The sequence below is a fragment of the Phyllostomus discolor genome, chromosome 6 (genome assembly GCF_004126475.2).
Source record: "Phyllostomus discolor isolate MPI-MPIP mPhyDis1 chromosome 6, mPhyDis1.pri.v3, whole genome shotgun sequence".
In the NCBI taxonomy this organism is placed as follows: domain Eukaryota; kingdom Metazoa; phylum Chordata; class Mammalia; order Chiroptera; family Phyllostomidae; genus Phyllostomus; species Phyllostomus discolor.
In genome coordinates this window covers 157,435,757-157,450,422 of record NC_040908.2, presented here as the reverse complement: position 1 = coordinate 157,450,422, position 14,666 = coordinate 157,435,757, and the positions used below count along the sequence as shown (strand labels likewise).

The following is a 14,666-nucleotide window of genomic DNA, read 5'->3' as shown; positions in this document are numbered from 1 at the left end:
ATTTGTAACCTATTTGATACACACAACACACTCCACACACATCAGAATTATTAGTTTTGACTTTAGGCAAATAGAGATAGTGTTTGTTGCACAAGCTTACAGTTTTAACATAAATGTTAAATATAATATTGTGAGATAAAGAAATAGATTTACTTACAAGTGTGGTCATTCACTGATATTTTTCCTTTTGAGCAAATTTACTTCCACTTTATTGCTCAGCACATCCCTCTCCCACCAAAAACAAAAACAAACAAACAAAAAAAATGATCTCTACTTCTCAGCTCCTGGCCAGCTTCTTCTCATGTTGCTAGATTTTCCCTCTAGACTTATTCTTTAATCCTTAATAGTATATATTTGAGGAGTAGATAATATTTCTTCTCTATGGGTTCTAGAAAATATTGTTTCAGTCCCTTCTGAAGAAGGCTGGTGAGAATTACCTTAGTAGCCTCTAGGCGAGGCAAAGCTATCAAAAAGGCCAGTGAATGTAGAGACTGTAGTCTGTGCTCATGAAGGATGCAGGTAACAGGACAGACTCTAGAGTGGCTGTACTGCACAAACTCTAGGCAGCCACCTCTTCCATCCCCTAGGCTGAAAAATAAGGATATATTGATAGGCTGCATCACCAGAAATGAAATCAGGCAATGTAGTGTTTCTAAAAATCCAATGTTTTCTCTCTTGCAGACATCAGTGTTTTGGTCTCTGGCTTTCCCTTGCAATGATTATCTCTTAAACATTTTGGAAAATTAATAGAGAATTTATGATAAAAATATAGTTGCAGTATTATCACAACCAGGTAAAATCCATTTGTTCCTTTAGTGAAAAGCACTTCCTTATTTCTCAGAATGCTTTATTTAGTCATTCCCCCATTCATTCATTTGCTTTACTGTCCAAACACTCCTTGGTTCCCACACCAATTGATTATGATTTATGAAGGCCCTGATTGGTGTGGAATGGCTTCTACAAAGAAGGATGCAGAAACATGGGCCTGCTCCCAAACACCCCCTTGCCTACTATATGTACAGCCAACATTCTAAAGAAAAAGAGAGAAAATTTTAACAGTGTCAGAGAGATGCACTCAAAGCATGTAGAGAGGCCACAATGTGATGTTTTTTAGAAAAATATAGGCAGAGTAGTGTAAAATTACACGTGAACAATACAAAAAAGTAAGTAGAGCAAAGCAGTATGATTTTATAGGTTTATGGTAATGCTGAAACAACATATGTTTCTCTTTTTATTTATCTGTACTTTTTATTTTTTATGATGGTCATACATTAGTCTAACTTTTAAAAAGGTATTACTTTTAGAAAAATTTTAATAATGATCTGAATGTTCCAATAGCACTTTTCTCATCTCGGTTTTCATTTTTGTGCTCTCAGAAAAATGTCAATCTCTGAGAAGTTTAAGGAGTAAGGAAATTGAGCCTATTTACCTATTAAGAGATGTGAATAATTTGATAAATTATAAAATTCTATGGAGAGGTTAGTCATTATTATTACTAGTAATAATCAAATAATTAATGTTGTCAACTTCATCTATGCTAGGGCACTATGCAAAGCATTATATAAATTATCTCATTCACTATTTTTAAAAATTACATAGGGTTGAAATTTAAATGTGTTTGAAAGTTCTCTCATACTTTATAGATAGAAATGTTGAATCATGGATAGTTTTGGCCTTGTATTCTGGACACAAAGTTAATGAGGAGCAAGGACATAGAGTTACTGAGGAGCAGACATGTAGATATAATCAAGTCTGTCTGGCCTCAAGTTCTAATCTTAACCTTGGCCCCACGTTACCTCACACATAAAGGCTTACCTCGGTTGCCAAGATACTTCTTTAACATCCATCCACCTTTCAACAAAGGCTTTAAGAAGACTTTCTCATCCCAAACCATGGGGCATAAAAAAGAGATTCAGAGACACTTGAGGATTTGAAATATGTCAGCTTTTCTCTCTGAGAATTTCCCAACTCCCCTTTCAAGAGAATTTAGAATTATGAATCTACTTACTCATATACTTTGTTAAATCAGTTAATAACATTAGTATCCTTATCCATTTCTAATCTTCCCTAAATTCACTATTATTCATATTGTATAATATATTGAATGCTTATTTACAATCCACTTTCATATTCAATCTGAAAAGAACCCCATGAGTGCATTAGAACCCCATGGATATAGAAAAGTTGAAGCCCTGGCTGGCGTAGCTCAGTGGATTGAGCGCGGGCTGGGAACCAAAGTATCCCAGGTTCGATTCCCAGCCAGGGTACATGCCTGGGTTGCAGGCCATAATCCCCAGCAACCGCACATTGATGTTTCTCTCTCTCTCTCTTTCTCCCTCCCTCTCTCTCTCTCTCTCTCTCTCCCCCCCTCCCCCCTTCCCTCCCTAAGAATAAATAAATAAAAAATCTTAAAAAAAAAAAAAAGAAAAAGAAAAGTTGAAACTTAGACTGGTTTGTTTGACTTTGTCCAGCACGATATAACTAGTAAATGAAAGAACTAGAAGCCAGTTTCCTTTTCAGTGGTCTCTAATGAATTTAAGAGCTGTCTAAAATATGAACTCTCTGGAAGTGTTGGGCCTTGTTTCACTTCATGCAGAATAATAACGCTGTATTTCATATTATATTATAATAAGGGTTCTCTGGTAATTCAAGTACATGGAGGCCAGAATTTGATATTAAGTAATGAACAGTAAAATCTTAAGCATTGAGAATTGAATGGGTTAAGGGGGAAAAGGAGGTAGAAGAGTGTAAGGAGGGATAAATAGTGATGGAAAGAGACTTGGGGTGGTGAGCACACAGCACAGTGTACAGATGATGAGTTGTAGAATTGTGCACCTGAAACCTGCATAATTTTGTTAACCAGTGTCATCCTGAGAAATTCAATAAAAAGGAAAAAATAGTTGAATGGATAATTAGAGATTATCTAATTCATTCTTTGTATTTTGCATATAAAGAAACTGAGACCCAGGGAAGGGAAGAAACATTTCCAAAATTGCACATTCAAATGGTTACAGATTTAGGAATGACACAGTGGAGTACTATGCAGCAGAAAGGAAGGAGGAGCCCCCACCCTTCACAACACCGTGGGTGGAACTGGAGAGTGTTATGCTAAGTAAAATAAGCCAGGCAGTGAAAGACAAGTATCACTTGATCTCACCTAAAAGGGGAACCTAATCAACACAACAAACAAGAGAGAAAAATAGAACCAGACATGGAAATGAAGAACAAACCAACAGTGACCAGAAGTGGGGAGGGGGGAATGATGGGAACAGGAGGGGAAGGGTCAAGTCAAGGAATATGTCAATGGGGAAAGTCAATGAGAGGGGGGAGGATTGAATGTGGGAGGTGGGGAGTGGGTAGGGCTGGGAAAATTAATGGGGGAAAATGAAGACAACTGTAATTGAACAATATTACGAAAATAAAATAAATAAAAACACAATCATCAACAAAAAATTTTAAAAAGAAGAAGAAATTACATCTCCTAAATCCTGACCTATTTAGCTTTTCCTACCTGTAATAGCTGACATTCTCACTTATGACAGAGCAATTCAAATAAAAGATATTGTTTTGTTTGCCTAATTCATTGATGTAATTACTTCAATGAGCCTCTTTATTTTCCAAGTGAGACCTGCCTTAGGAAATATAGATGCTGAGAGATCGTAACCAAATCTATTCTATTTTGTCCATTAGGATTTTCTCACATGGAGAAAAATTGCAAATGTAAAGTTTAATGATACAAAATTTCTTTATGCTCTCATTTTTCAAACAGATGTAGCCTGTCTCTCCATTTTATTCCCAAACCAAGCCTGTAAATTAAATGGGAATATAATGAGATTGACACCTTCCATTTGTCCAATCTCTTTGGTAGACCAAGGATATGGTGCAGCTTTTCGCTTACTGTCTTGCAATGAAAGATTAGTATCAAATATTTCCATCAGTCCTTCATACCATGATAACTTTACTCCAGTGATCAGACCCACTATGGAAACGTATTCTCCTGTAGAGTACATTTCATCTAACTACATATGCAGAAGTGACACACTGTAACAGCTCTGGCCCATACTGTTTCACCTTCAATCTGCTTTCTGACCAGTGGACCACACTGGTGTCCTGCCACCTAAGAATGAGTCTTAGCTTAGAACCTATTTCCAGTAATCTCCAGAAAGATTTGAGTATTTACCTTTGCTCAGAGCACAATACCTTGCTAAAGGGTCTCAGATCACTCAGAGAAAAGGTTAGGGTGAAGATTCACAGCAACTATCTTTCATGATATCACTGAGTTCTTATTTAAGGATACCTGAGGGCTCCTTCATTCAAAAAGCTCTGGATTTGGAAACTATTCCCATCTGGTGGCTGGAAGAGGAGCTGTTATTTGAATTGAATCCTGGTGATTCAATAAGCAATCTAGATGCATTTTTAGCATCATCACACTCGTCTGTTTAGGTTCACATCACAGAATACTATAGTCTGGGTAGCTTGTTCATGAGACACGTATTTTCTCACAGTTCTGGATTTTGAAAGTTCAAGATCAAGGTACCAGCAGAGGTGGTTTCTGGTGAGGCCTCTCCTCCTGGCTTGCAGATGGCCAGTTTCTCACTCTGCCCTAACATGGCCTTTCCTCTGTGCACATGGGGAGAGAGAGCTCTGCTTTTCCTTATAAAGATGCCAGCTCTATTGGATTAGGACTACACCCTTAGGATCTCGAGTAGTGCCAGCTATTCCAGTCCCCAGGATTCAAGACTTTCAAACCCCAGTATCAAATATAAGAAAAAATAAACTTTTTAGATGAGTTTTGCCTCAGCCAATTTCTGACAACTTGAGAGATACTGAGCCACACATACCCAGCTGAACTGCTCAAATTCTTGACCCACTAAAACCATTGAAATAACAAAGAGATTGTTGGTGTTTTAAGCCATAAATTTGGGAGTGATTTTTTTATACTGAAACACCACAGTAATGTATACATAGTAGCATTGGCTCATGGATAGATTGAATAATTGAACAAAACAGAAAATTAAAAAATAGAATATTAGATATATATTTTTTACATATGGAAGTAGTAGTATTATTACAGGGAAGTGGGAAACAGATGGTTCTTCAATAAATGTTCTGGGAAAATTTAGTCATCCTTGTGATAAGAAAAGAAAGTGTATTGACAACTCTTACCATACGTGGAAATTCATATCCTGTGTGCATTAAAGATGTAAATGTGAAAAGAAAAACTTTAAAACTTTTAAAGAAAATTATAAACTCATGGCAGGAAGGACTTTGAGAAATATATGCAGAGATCTTTCATCCTGAGTCCAGCTTCCTCATCTCTGCATCCCTGGTCCAACCTTGGGCATGCCAGCATCCCAGTGTCAGCTCCTCCAATTCTCATAATTTAGAAGTACTTAATCCACTGTGTTAGATTCCTTTATGATTAAAAGATCTAAAGTACTCTTTATTTCCTCCTCTAAAGAACAAGTGAAACTTTATGGCAGGCATTTCAATATTCATTAAATAAATGGAATCATTAATATTTTTAAATATACTAAGTAAATACAAATATAAATTGAGAAAAGCATGAAAGCCAAAAAATACTAGTTTTATGCCTTAGTGTCTGTGATTGGGTTGACTACCAGGAAACATGTAACCAGAGCTTTAAAAAAGAAATTACATTTGTAATATAGTATTTGACCTCCAAAAACTGCAATAGAGCAAGTATAACCAGAAAAGACACCTTTAATTTGTCACTTAATTCAAGAACATATAATTCACAGAGAATCAGAAATGCATTCATTATGCAAAATCAAACATTCTTTTCCCAAAATTTTTAACATTTATTGCATTTTTAAGTGTACACAAAGAGTTAATTTAATGTAGGCAGACTCTACGATTCTACTGTGGTATGAGTGAATTAAATATGTATTTCAACCATTGGAGGAGGCCAATCGATCTAGATGTACAGAATGGGGTTGAACAATTCGATTTTTCAGTCCAAAACTTGATCAGAATATACAGAATCGATGATATGCTACCATCACAGTGTGAAATTAACAAAGTTCATTTCTATAGATTTATTCTCAGGTATGAATACATGCTGTGAATTTCTATTTTAATTAAATTTATTGGGATGACATTGGTTAATAAAATTACATAGGTTTCAAGTGTATGGCTCTATAATACATTGTCTTTATATTGCATTTGTGTACCCACCACCCAAGGTTAAATCTCCTCCGTCATCATGTATTTGATCCCCCTTTACCCTTTACTCTCCCCTCCACTCCCTTTCCCCTTCCCAGTATGGTAACCACCATACTGTTGTCTATGTCTATGAGTTCTTGTTTGTTTTTTCTCTTTGTTTGTTCATTTGTTGCTTTCAGTTTTATATCACACATGTGAGTTAAATCATATGGTTCTTGTCTTTTTCTGTCTGACATTTCAGTTAGCATGCTGTGAAATTTCATAGTAATTAAATTGACCAAGGCGTTTATTTTTACTGTTAGATTAGCAATTTTCTAACAATTTGAATTTTTATTTTCTAATTTTACTCCCCTAAGGTGACCAAGTTTTAAAAGATCACATTTCTATATAGCATGGAAGTACCATACTTCACAAACAAGAATCTGAAATTTAAAAAAAAAAAATGTTCACTAAAGAATCTTAACACAGTGTGATTATCTACATAAGGGATTAAACCTGTGCAATTCTCTTGCTCTCTAAGGGCTATAACATATTCCACTTAGATAAAGATTAATATATATGGCTGTTTCTGAATAATTAAGCTGAGTAACTCAAAGGAAATGATTTTTTAAATGTTACCACTGATAGTCGAAGTATTCCTTGATTCTGTGAAAGAAAAATCATGTTCTGCGTGAGGGATACAGCCCCCTTCTAACTATGGCCACACAGTTATTCCACAGTTTCCTCATGGCATTTTTCATTTCTGCATTTCTCAGGGTGTAGATTAAGGGGTTCAACATAGGAGTTATGAAAGTTAAAACCACAGTCATGGATTTATCAATGGGAAAGGTGGAACTGGGCCTTGCATACAGGAAAATACAAGGGACAAAAAATAAAATGACCACGGTCATATGGGATGCACAGGTGTAGAAGGCTTTGCGTTTCCCTTCCAAACCATGTGTCTTAAGGGAGTACAGTATGACCCCATAGGAAACTAGAAGAATGAAGAAGGTGACAGTGCAGATTGCCCCACCATTTGCTATCATAGACAGTCCTATGAGGTAGGTATTCGTGCACGCAAGTTTCAATAAGGGATACATATCACACACAAAGTTGTCGATGACATTGGGGCCACAGAAAGGGAGCTGATAAATAATAAGAAATTGAACCAATGAGTGCAGAAAGCCTCCAGTCCAGGCCACCAGCAGCATGAGCACGCAGACCCGCCGATTCATAATGATCAGATAGTGAAGAGGTTTACATATGGCTACATATCGGTCATAGGCCATCACCACCAGAAGAATGACTTCAGCACCAGCAAAGAAATGATCTATAAAGACTTGAGTCATACAAGCCTGGAAGGAAATAGTCTTTTTTGCATGGAGCAAGTCTACCATCATTTTTGGAGCAATGGCAGTAGAATAGACAGTATCTATAAACGATAAGTAAGCCAGAAAAAAGTACATTGGAGAACCCAGGGACTGGCTGGCCACGATGGTCACCATGATGAGCAGATTGCCCACTATTGTCACAATGTAGATGAATAAGAATGCAACAAACAGAACTTTTTGCCCCTCAGGGTTTTGGGTGAGCCCCAGGAGAATAAACTCAGTCACATTGTTCTTATGGCCCATGTGTTCTTCAGGACGTGTGGATCAGAGGCTGCAACAAAAGGGCCAATGATGAATTTGAGAGCACCACAAGCTTTGTGTCAAAATGGAATGCCTTTGCCAACAACATTTGCCCCACACAGAGTAACTCTTTAGAAAATTAGCGTTTGGAGTCTCCTCCCACAATTAATCCCTTCATTTTCACAAAATGTCTTGCCTCTGCTACAACGATGAGACTTCAGCCTTCTAACTAGCAGGCCTGTGGTGGGGGGAGGGGGTAGTGGGAGCGCAGTATATCTGTGAGATGACCCACTGAACGACAGGAAAACTCCTCCTCCAGAATAGCTCTCACCAACACTGAAGTTTTCACATCCTACATCGTGTCCTGTTTCCTTAAATGCCTTTTGACCTTCTGAGATCCACCATGAAAACAATCTCATGTCTCATAACTTTATTTATGTTTTCACATAAAGCAATGCCTAATATTGGAGCATAAAATTATATGCTGATGTCTAGATAACCATGTTTCTGAGTTACTTTGCCATGAGAGCCAAAACCCAGGAAATAAGTCACACACAGCAGTGAAAGAACCATGCACATCAAGAGTGCCCACTAAATGCTTATTACATTCATTTGATTAAGCTGAATTTTACAACTCATATGAGAACAACTGAGCAGGGAAAAATGTATTAAATTCTTCCCAACAAGAAAGTATAATAAAATCAATGTTTTGTTTGAGAATATACACTCACACATGCATACACACATACACACAAACTGAATTAATATTTATTACAACCTAGGTATTGGAGGGAAAATGAATATACAAATCAAAGTACATGAGAACTATGTAGGCATTTTTCATACTTTCCAAATTTGTTTAGAATTATTATTTCTTTTCTATTGTTGTTCAAGTACAATTTTGTCCATTTTCATGCCTCCACGCTCCCCCCGCCCCATCCATCCCTGCCTCCCTCAAACCCACCCCCTTTGTCTTTGTCCATGTGTCCTTCATACAAAATTGTTATTTCTAACCATAGCTCAACTCAATAAAATAAAGATTTTAGACAGAATCATGGTATAGGAGAAAGAATTCCATGCTAAAAATCTGGAAATATTATTTGATTTGCTAGTCATCTTGGAAAAATCACATCCCAACTCATAGTCTTATTAGAAAGGTATTATTGTTTTCAAATGTTTGCATTTCTGAATTCTTCCCATTGAAATCTTTATCTTAATTGACTTGCTAACACTCCTGCTGGTAGACTTCATATTAATTGGATAAATTAGTATGTGTTAGAGGTTATTTGATTATTAAAGTAATTAATCAATCAAACCGGTTATTTTGTTTGTGTCATTAGTTCCTGGTTATCTGAGTCTGTGTGGAATATAAGGCATTCACTCTTACAGAGGAAAATGAGCCACTCGTTGGGCCCTTCAGACATGATCCAGAGCCAATTTCCATGTAACCTGTGCAACTTTGTTTTGGTAGAATTATCTAAATGAGCTCCATTTCACTGCCTACATTTGTCAACCATCATTTGTAAAGGGCAGGGGATTGTTCTAGGTTTGTGCTTCTGGGCATGCCAACTTTGCACTCAAACATCAGAAGGAGAATAAAAGTGTAGAAGAGAGAAAGTAAAAGATAACTGAAAAAAGGCAGACAGAAACCAACAAAGATCGTATGCTGAATGAAATATGCTTTGAAATTGGTAAACAATTTGGTCTGGGCACCTAAAGGAGTTGGGGGTAGAGGATTCTCAGATTTGCTGACCTGTCAATACAAAAGTGAACTGGAGCATAACTCAGCATCACAGAACCAGGACATGGCACAAAGAATCTTTATACTTCCAGAGCCAAGAAAAATGAGAAATCAAATTCTAAACTTTAAGATATATCAGTATAAAAGACTAGCTGCCTAAAGGCATTCCATCTTCAGGGCTTCTTGAAGTTCATTGCATGTAATTAAATATTTTCATCACAGTTATAAAGCTGTAGCCGCATTTGTCACAGAAAAATAAGTACTCACAGTTCATAGGAGTTGTCTGACCATTCAAGAGAAAAACTTCCAGCTGGAGGGTCTAACACCTTCACCTGTCAAGTACTTACAACACTTACTTGTTTATAGCTGTGCTTCCTCTGTCATCAGTGGGATCTGCCAGGATAGTAAATATAGTATACATATGTCTTTTTAAAAGATTTTGTATATTTATTTTTAGAGAGAGGGGAAGGGAGGGAGATAAACATCGATTGGTTGCCTCTCGCAGGTTCCCAACCAGGGACGCGGCCGTCAACCCAGGTCTGTGCCCTGACCGGGACTGGCATTCAATTCACTGAGCCACACAAGCCAGGACAACCTATCTTATTAATGATTGTATCCCCAGAATCTTTGATTGTCCCTTATGCATTTCAAGTGATCAACAAATATTTGACTCTTAAAAATGTTCTGGGGAATGTGGGGAGAGAGGGTGTGCAGGGCGAAGGAAAATGAATGGGGGGGAATGGGACAACTGTAATAGCATAATCGATAAAATATATTTTTAAAAAATATTTTTAAATGTTCTTATGAGCCTATAGTTATTACTCTCATGTATTGAAAACTATTAATTTGATTCAGAATGATATAAAATTCTATAAATTATCAATATTGTATTTTATTTAAAAATACATATGCTTCCAACATTTGTGAACTTCAACTTTTTCACATATCCCATAAGAACAAATTATTAAGGGATGTTCAACAATGTAAACCCATGGTTACTATCTCACAATGACAATGAAAACAAAGTTAAGTAGATCTACTCTATCCCAAATTCAACAACATAAGGCAGAAAAACCACTTGTATAGTTGACAAGGGATGAAATATTGTGAAACACTTTCAATCAGCAAAATACTAAAAAATACAGGCTCTGAAATTTTGAATTTCAGTCCAGATCCTTTTAAAACATAGGATCACCACCCAAGCCTACCTAAATGTTTCTGATCTCCTGTCTGTATAGTTAGACCTGTTTCCCATGTAAGCAGTAGCTTAGTTAAGTGATTGAGCAGTGACCATAAAAATGATGTAGCAGAAATTTTGAGGTCCTATATTAAAACACATAATCAGCTCATCAGACCTTTTTAAAAGATACATTTTAAAGAAATATCACATTTTCCAAGTTGACTTCTTCATAGTACAGGAAAAACACTGCCTCTAAAACCTGAATATGGTCGGACAGACTTTAGGGATAAGCAGAAAAGAACAACAATCAGAGAGGGTGGATTGCCTATCTCATATATAGTTTTTGTCAGTTTTGTTTTGTTTTGTTTTATAACTTGGCAGAGATGGCCCTGGAGGCCTACAGTGGTTTATGAGAGACTGGGTTCTAATTTCTGGTTTGGAATTTGAGCCTCAGAATCTATACTTATCAACTCTGTGATCTTGGGTAAATTATTCAGCATCATCTGTATAGTAAGACCTATGATAGCATTTAATATGTAGGATGGTTTGAAGGATTAAATAGAATAATGCCAAAAAAGCTCTCTGAAAATTGTATGATAAATTAAAAAAAAACTCAATATATTATTTACTGTTATTTGTTTTCCTGTGTAAGTTTGGTGCCACATCTCTGTAGTTAGTGTCACATGAGTTTCTGCCAAAGTTCACTCTCTTCTCTAATTATCCAAAGGAGCGCTCCCTGAGAGATGGGCAGATTGACTGGGTATTGTAGACAATTATGGAAGCCATACTTTCTTTACCATTTCCATTATTGCATGGAAATCCCCTTGGCTATCTTTCTCTGTATCTCATTATCTTCTTTGAAATTTATTGTTAAAAATAACATGAGGGATCTTCTTTTATAAATTAAGAGGTCAATTAGATAAATAATGCAATGTGTCCAGTTTCATTCACAATCTAATTAAGACCCTAAAGATAAAAATATATCCAAGCAAAGTAACCCACAGACAGAAATAGAATTTGCATTTTCTTTAAGATTCTGTGGATCTTGTATCTAACATAATTCATAAACTCTATTTCCACAAGCACTAAAATCCACTTTCAAATAAGGACAATAAATCTAAAGAGTAACTAAATTTTTCTGAACTCATGTTTGCCTATAACTCATGTTTAGAGGCAAACCCACATTGTAAGTTTGGAATTTCCCTTTGTAATAAGTGGCTATTTTTTACATATTAAAATATTATTTGGGTATATACACAAAAAAATAGGAACCAGAGACTCAAACAGATATTTGTACACAAATGTTCATTGCAACATAATTCACAATAGCCAAAAGGTATAAACAACCCAAATGTCTATCAAATACTAAGTATATAAACACACTGTGGTATATACAAACAGTGGACTATTATTCAGCTTTAAAAATGAAATTTGATACATGCTACAACATGGAGGAACCTTGAAAATATTATGCTAAGTGAAATGAACCAGTCACAAAAGGGCACATATTTTATGACCCCCTTTTTGTGAGGTGCACAGATTAATCATATACACAGAGAAAGAAAGTACAACCATGGTTCTCCAGGGCTGGGGGAAGTGGAACAGGGGAGTTACTGTTTAATGAGTGCAGAGTTTCAGTTTGGGAAGTTTTCAGTTTGGAAATCGATAGCATGGGTAAATGCATAGTAATGTGTTATGTATATTTTACTACAATAAAAAAATACCCACAGGAAAAAAAATAGCTGCACAGAACTGGAACATTTAAAGGTATTAGACACAAAATAACAAGTTATAAACAACTATCATAATTCTTAGTATTATCATCAATATACTGAAATACAAAATATGTAATGGTTAGAGTCTCCATATAAAGCAATCTACAAAAGGTATTGTGAAAACCATATATATGTCTTGTCACATTGTTGTTATGTTATGCTATGTGCTTTTCTATCTCAGTATGTATTTAAACAACTCCAGTATGAAATATTGGAGAAAATTATTGTCATTGTATTTGTTCAAAAGTATTTTATAAAATGAACAAAATGCATGTACTTTCTTATATCTGAAGCTTCTGTCATAAAACATTTAAGATCAAATTATAAAAACCGTTTCTTTAAAAGATACCTAATTCATTCAGAATAAGTCTGTTTATCCCTATTCCCATAGCATTGAAGAGTTTATGTGAATATGTTACCTGGATTGTCTATTTCCTCTTCTGTTCCTTGTTGCAAATCCAGACTTCTGCAATTCCGTCTTTAGTTCTGGAAGATGAAGTTTAGTTTGATGCAGATAAGTCAGGGTTACCACCACATCAACCCAAGTGTGACTGCAGAGAACAGAGCAGGTTCACCTGATCATTGCAGCTGGAAATGCAGCTCACATCCAGATATATCTCCCTTTGCTCACACAAAGTAGGACTGTCATCTTCAACTTTCACAAAGATTTTACAGCTTGGATTATGGAATTAACCAAAATTAGTTTTAAGAAGATGGAGTTGATATGATAGATTGATGACCAAATTTGAAAACTGTCATTGAGAATATGTATCAAGAATTGAATTTTGACCTAATTATTATGTTTAACTGACCAAATTAATTGACTTCTAAAGCATATTTAATCAATAATGCAGAGAGCTAGGTAATCAAAGAAATGAGTTTACTTTAAATACTATTGAAGTATTCATATGATTATTTTAATATGGTTCATGTTTAGCAAAATAATAGCCTTCATTTTACATCTTGATTATAGCATTAATACTTAAGGAGAAATCTTCTCCCAGGTAAAGAAGGATAGGATTGGGCATTTAATCAACAATGAATAACGAATCACTTCACCAAGCTGTCAAAACAGTTTGTCCCCAAGGCTGCTTGTTCAAAAATAAATTCACTGAGGAATCATGCTCTAGAGAATGGAGAACTTCTACATGATTTATTCTAGTGTGTTCTACATTTTCAGAGGTTACTGCTGGCCAATCACTTTAGGGAAATGAAGTTAAAATATAGCAGTCTAACAGCAAAGAGCAAGTCACTTATTAATGTGAAATAATAAAATTACATGAACACTCCCTCAACACGCTGGAACTTGAAACAGAGACTGGGGAGCTCTGAACCAGTTCTTCTAACAGGATCATCTCAGTTACCTGTCTTCAACTTCACTGAAGCTTTCTTCTACTTGCTCAGATCTACTATTGAGCCACTTTAGTGGATTTCTTATTTCAAATATTGCCTACAATTTATTTGTGTTCTTTTTCATAATTTTCATCTGTTTATTATATGAGTCACTTACTTTTGAGACACTGTTTTATAGTTTTTTCCTCCAGCTTTTTAGACATGCTTTTCTTTAGTTCTTTCGATATTTTAAAATAACTAGTCTATGCTGCTGATCTTACAAGTATCCTCATTACTCAGAGGCATCCAACATGATAAAATGATGAGATGGGATGGTGAAGTTTCTATTACAGTGCCACTTGAGACAAAAGACAGCACAAAACAATGTTGGTTTCTTATCCTAAATGATACAGTATATACTTCAGCCATGGCTATACTTAAATCAGGCTATCTCTCCTGCAGTCAGAACACACAAAAGTTAGTGAATCAACTTTGGACCCCAGCGTGACCTTCATCATTCTTACACCTATTACACAGGATCACTCACCTAAGGTATTTTTAATTCAGCTACTTGGAAGTTTGAACTTGGTATATCTGAAAGCCCTAGTTCCCACAGAGGAATACTTGTACCAATGAACACAGTCATTGTCCCATTAGGTTTTCAATGGAAAATGTCCATGGTTATGTTGGGCTCCCCAGGCTCATGAAACAGGAAGATTCCTACATTGAACTGAGTGCTTGGTCCTAATTAATGACAGAATATTGGGTTGCCACACACAAATGAAGGCATGAAATACAATGTCCCCTTCCACTGCCATGCCCAGTAGAGAACAATGAGAAAC

The 14,666-nt window shown here is 35.9% G+C and overlaps 3 protein-coding genes across 5 annotated transcripts in view; all 3 read right to left on the bottom strand.

Moving 5' to 3' along the window:
- LOC114499966 (olfactory receptor 4A5-like) overlaps positions 1 to 14,666 on the bottom strand; it is a 70,317-nt gene that overhangs the window by 27,006 nt on the left and 28,645 nt on the right. The gene's annotated exons all lie outside the window — the stretch shown is intronic.
- The window catches only part of LOC114499916 (olfactory receptor 4A5-like), a 203,310-nt gene that overhangs the window by 178,815 nt on the left and 9,829 nt on the right, over positions 1 to 14,666 (bottom strand). The window lies entirely within an intron of this gene.
- On the bottom strand, positions 6,376 to 13,770 carry LOC114499009 (olfactory receptor 4A15-like). Its single transcript, XM_028514972.2, has 2 exons — positions 12,912 to 13,770; positions 6,376 to 7,827 (listed from the first exon to the last, which is right to left on the bottom strand). Exon 2 carries the CDS (start codon positions 7,797 to 7,799, stop codon positions 6,846 to 6,848), a length of 954 nt encoding a protein of 317 aa, XP_028370773.1. The 5' UTR covers positions 7,800 to 7,827; positions 12,912 to 13,770; the 3' UTR covers positions 6,376 to 6,845.

Coding starts and splice junctions, on each gene's coding strand:
- LOC114499009 (XM_028514972.2), bottom strand. CDS start 7,799: ATGGGCCATAAGAACAATGTGACTGAGTTTATTCTCCTGGGGCTCACC.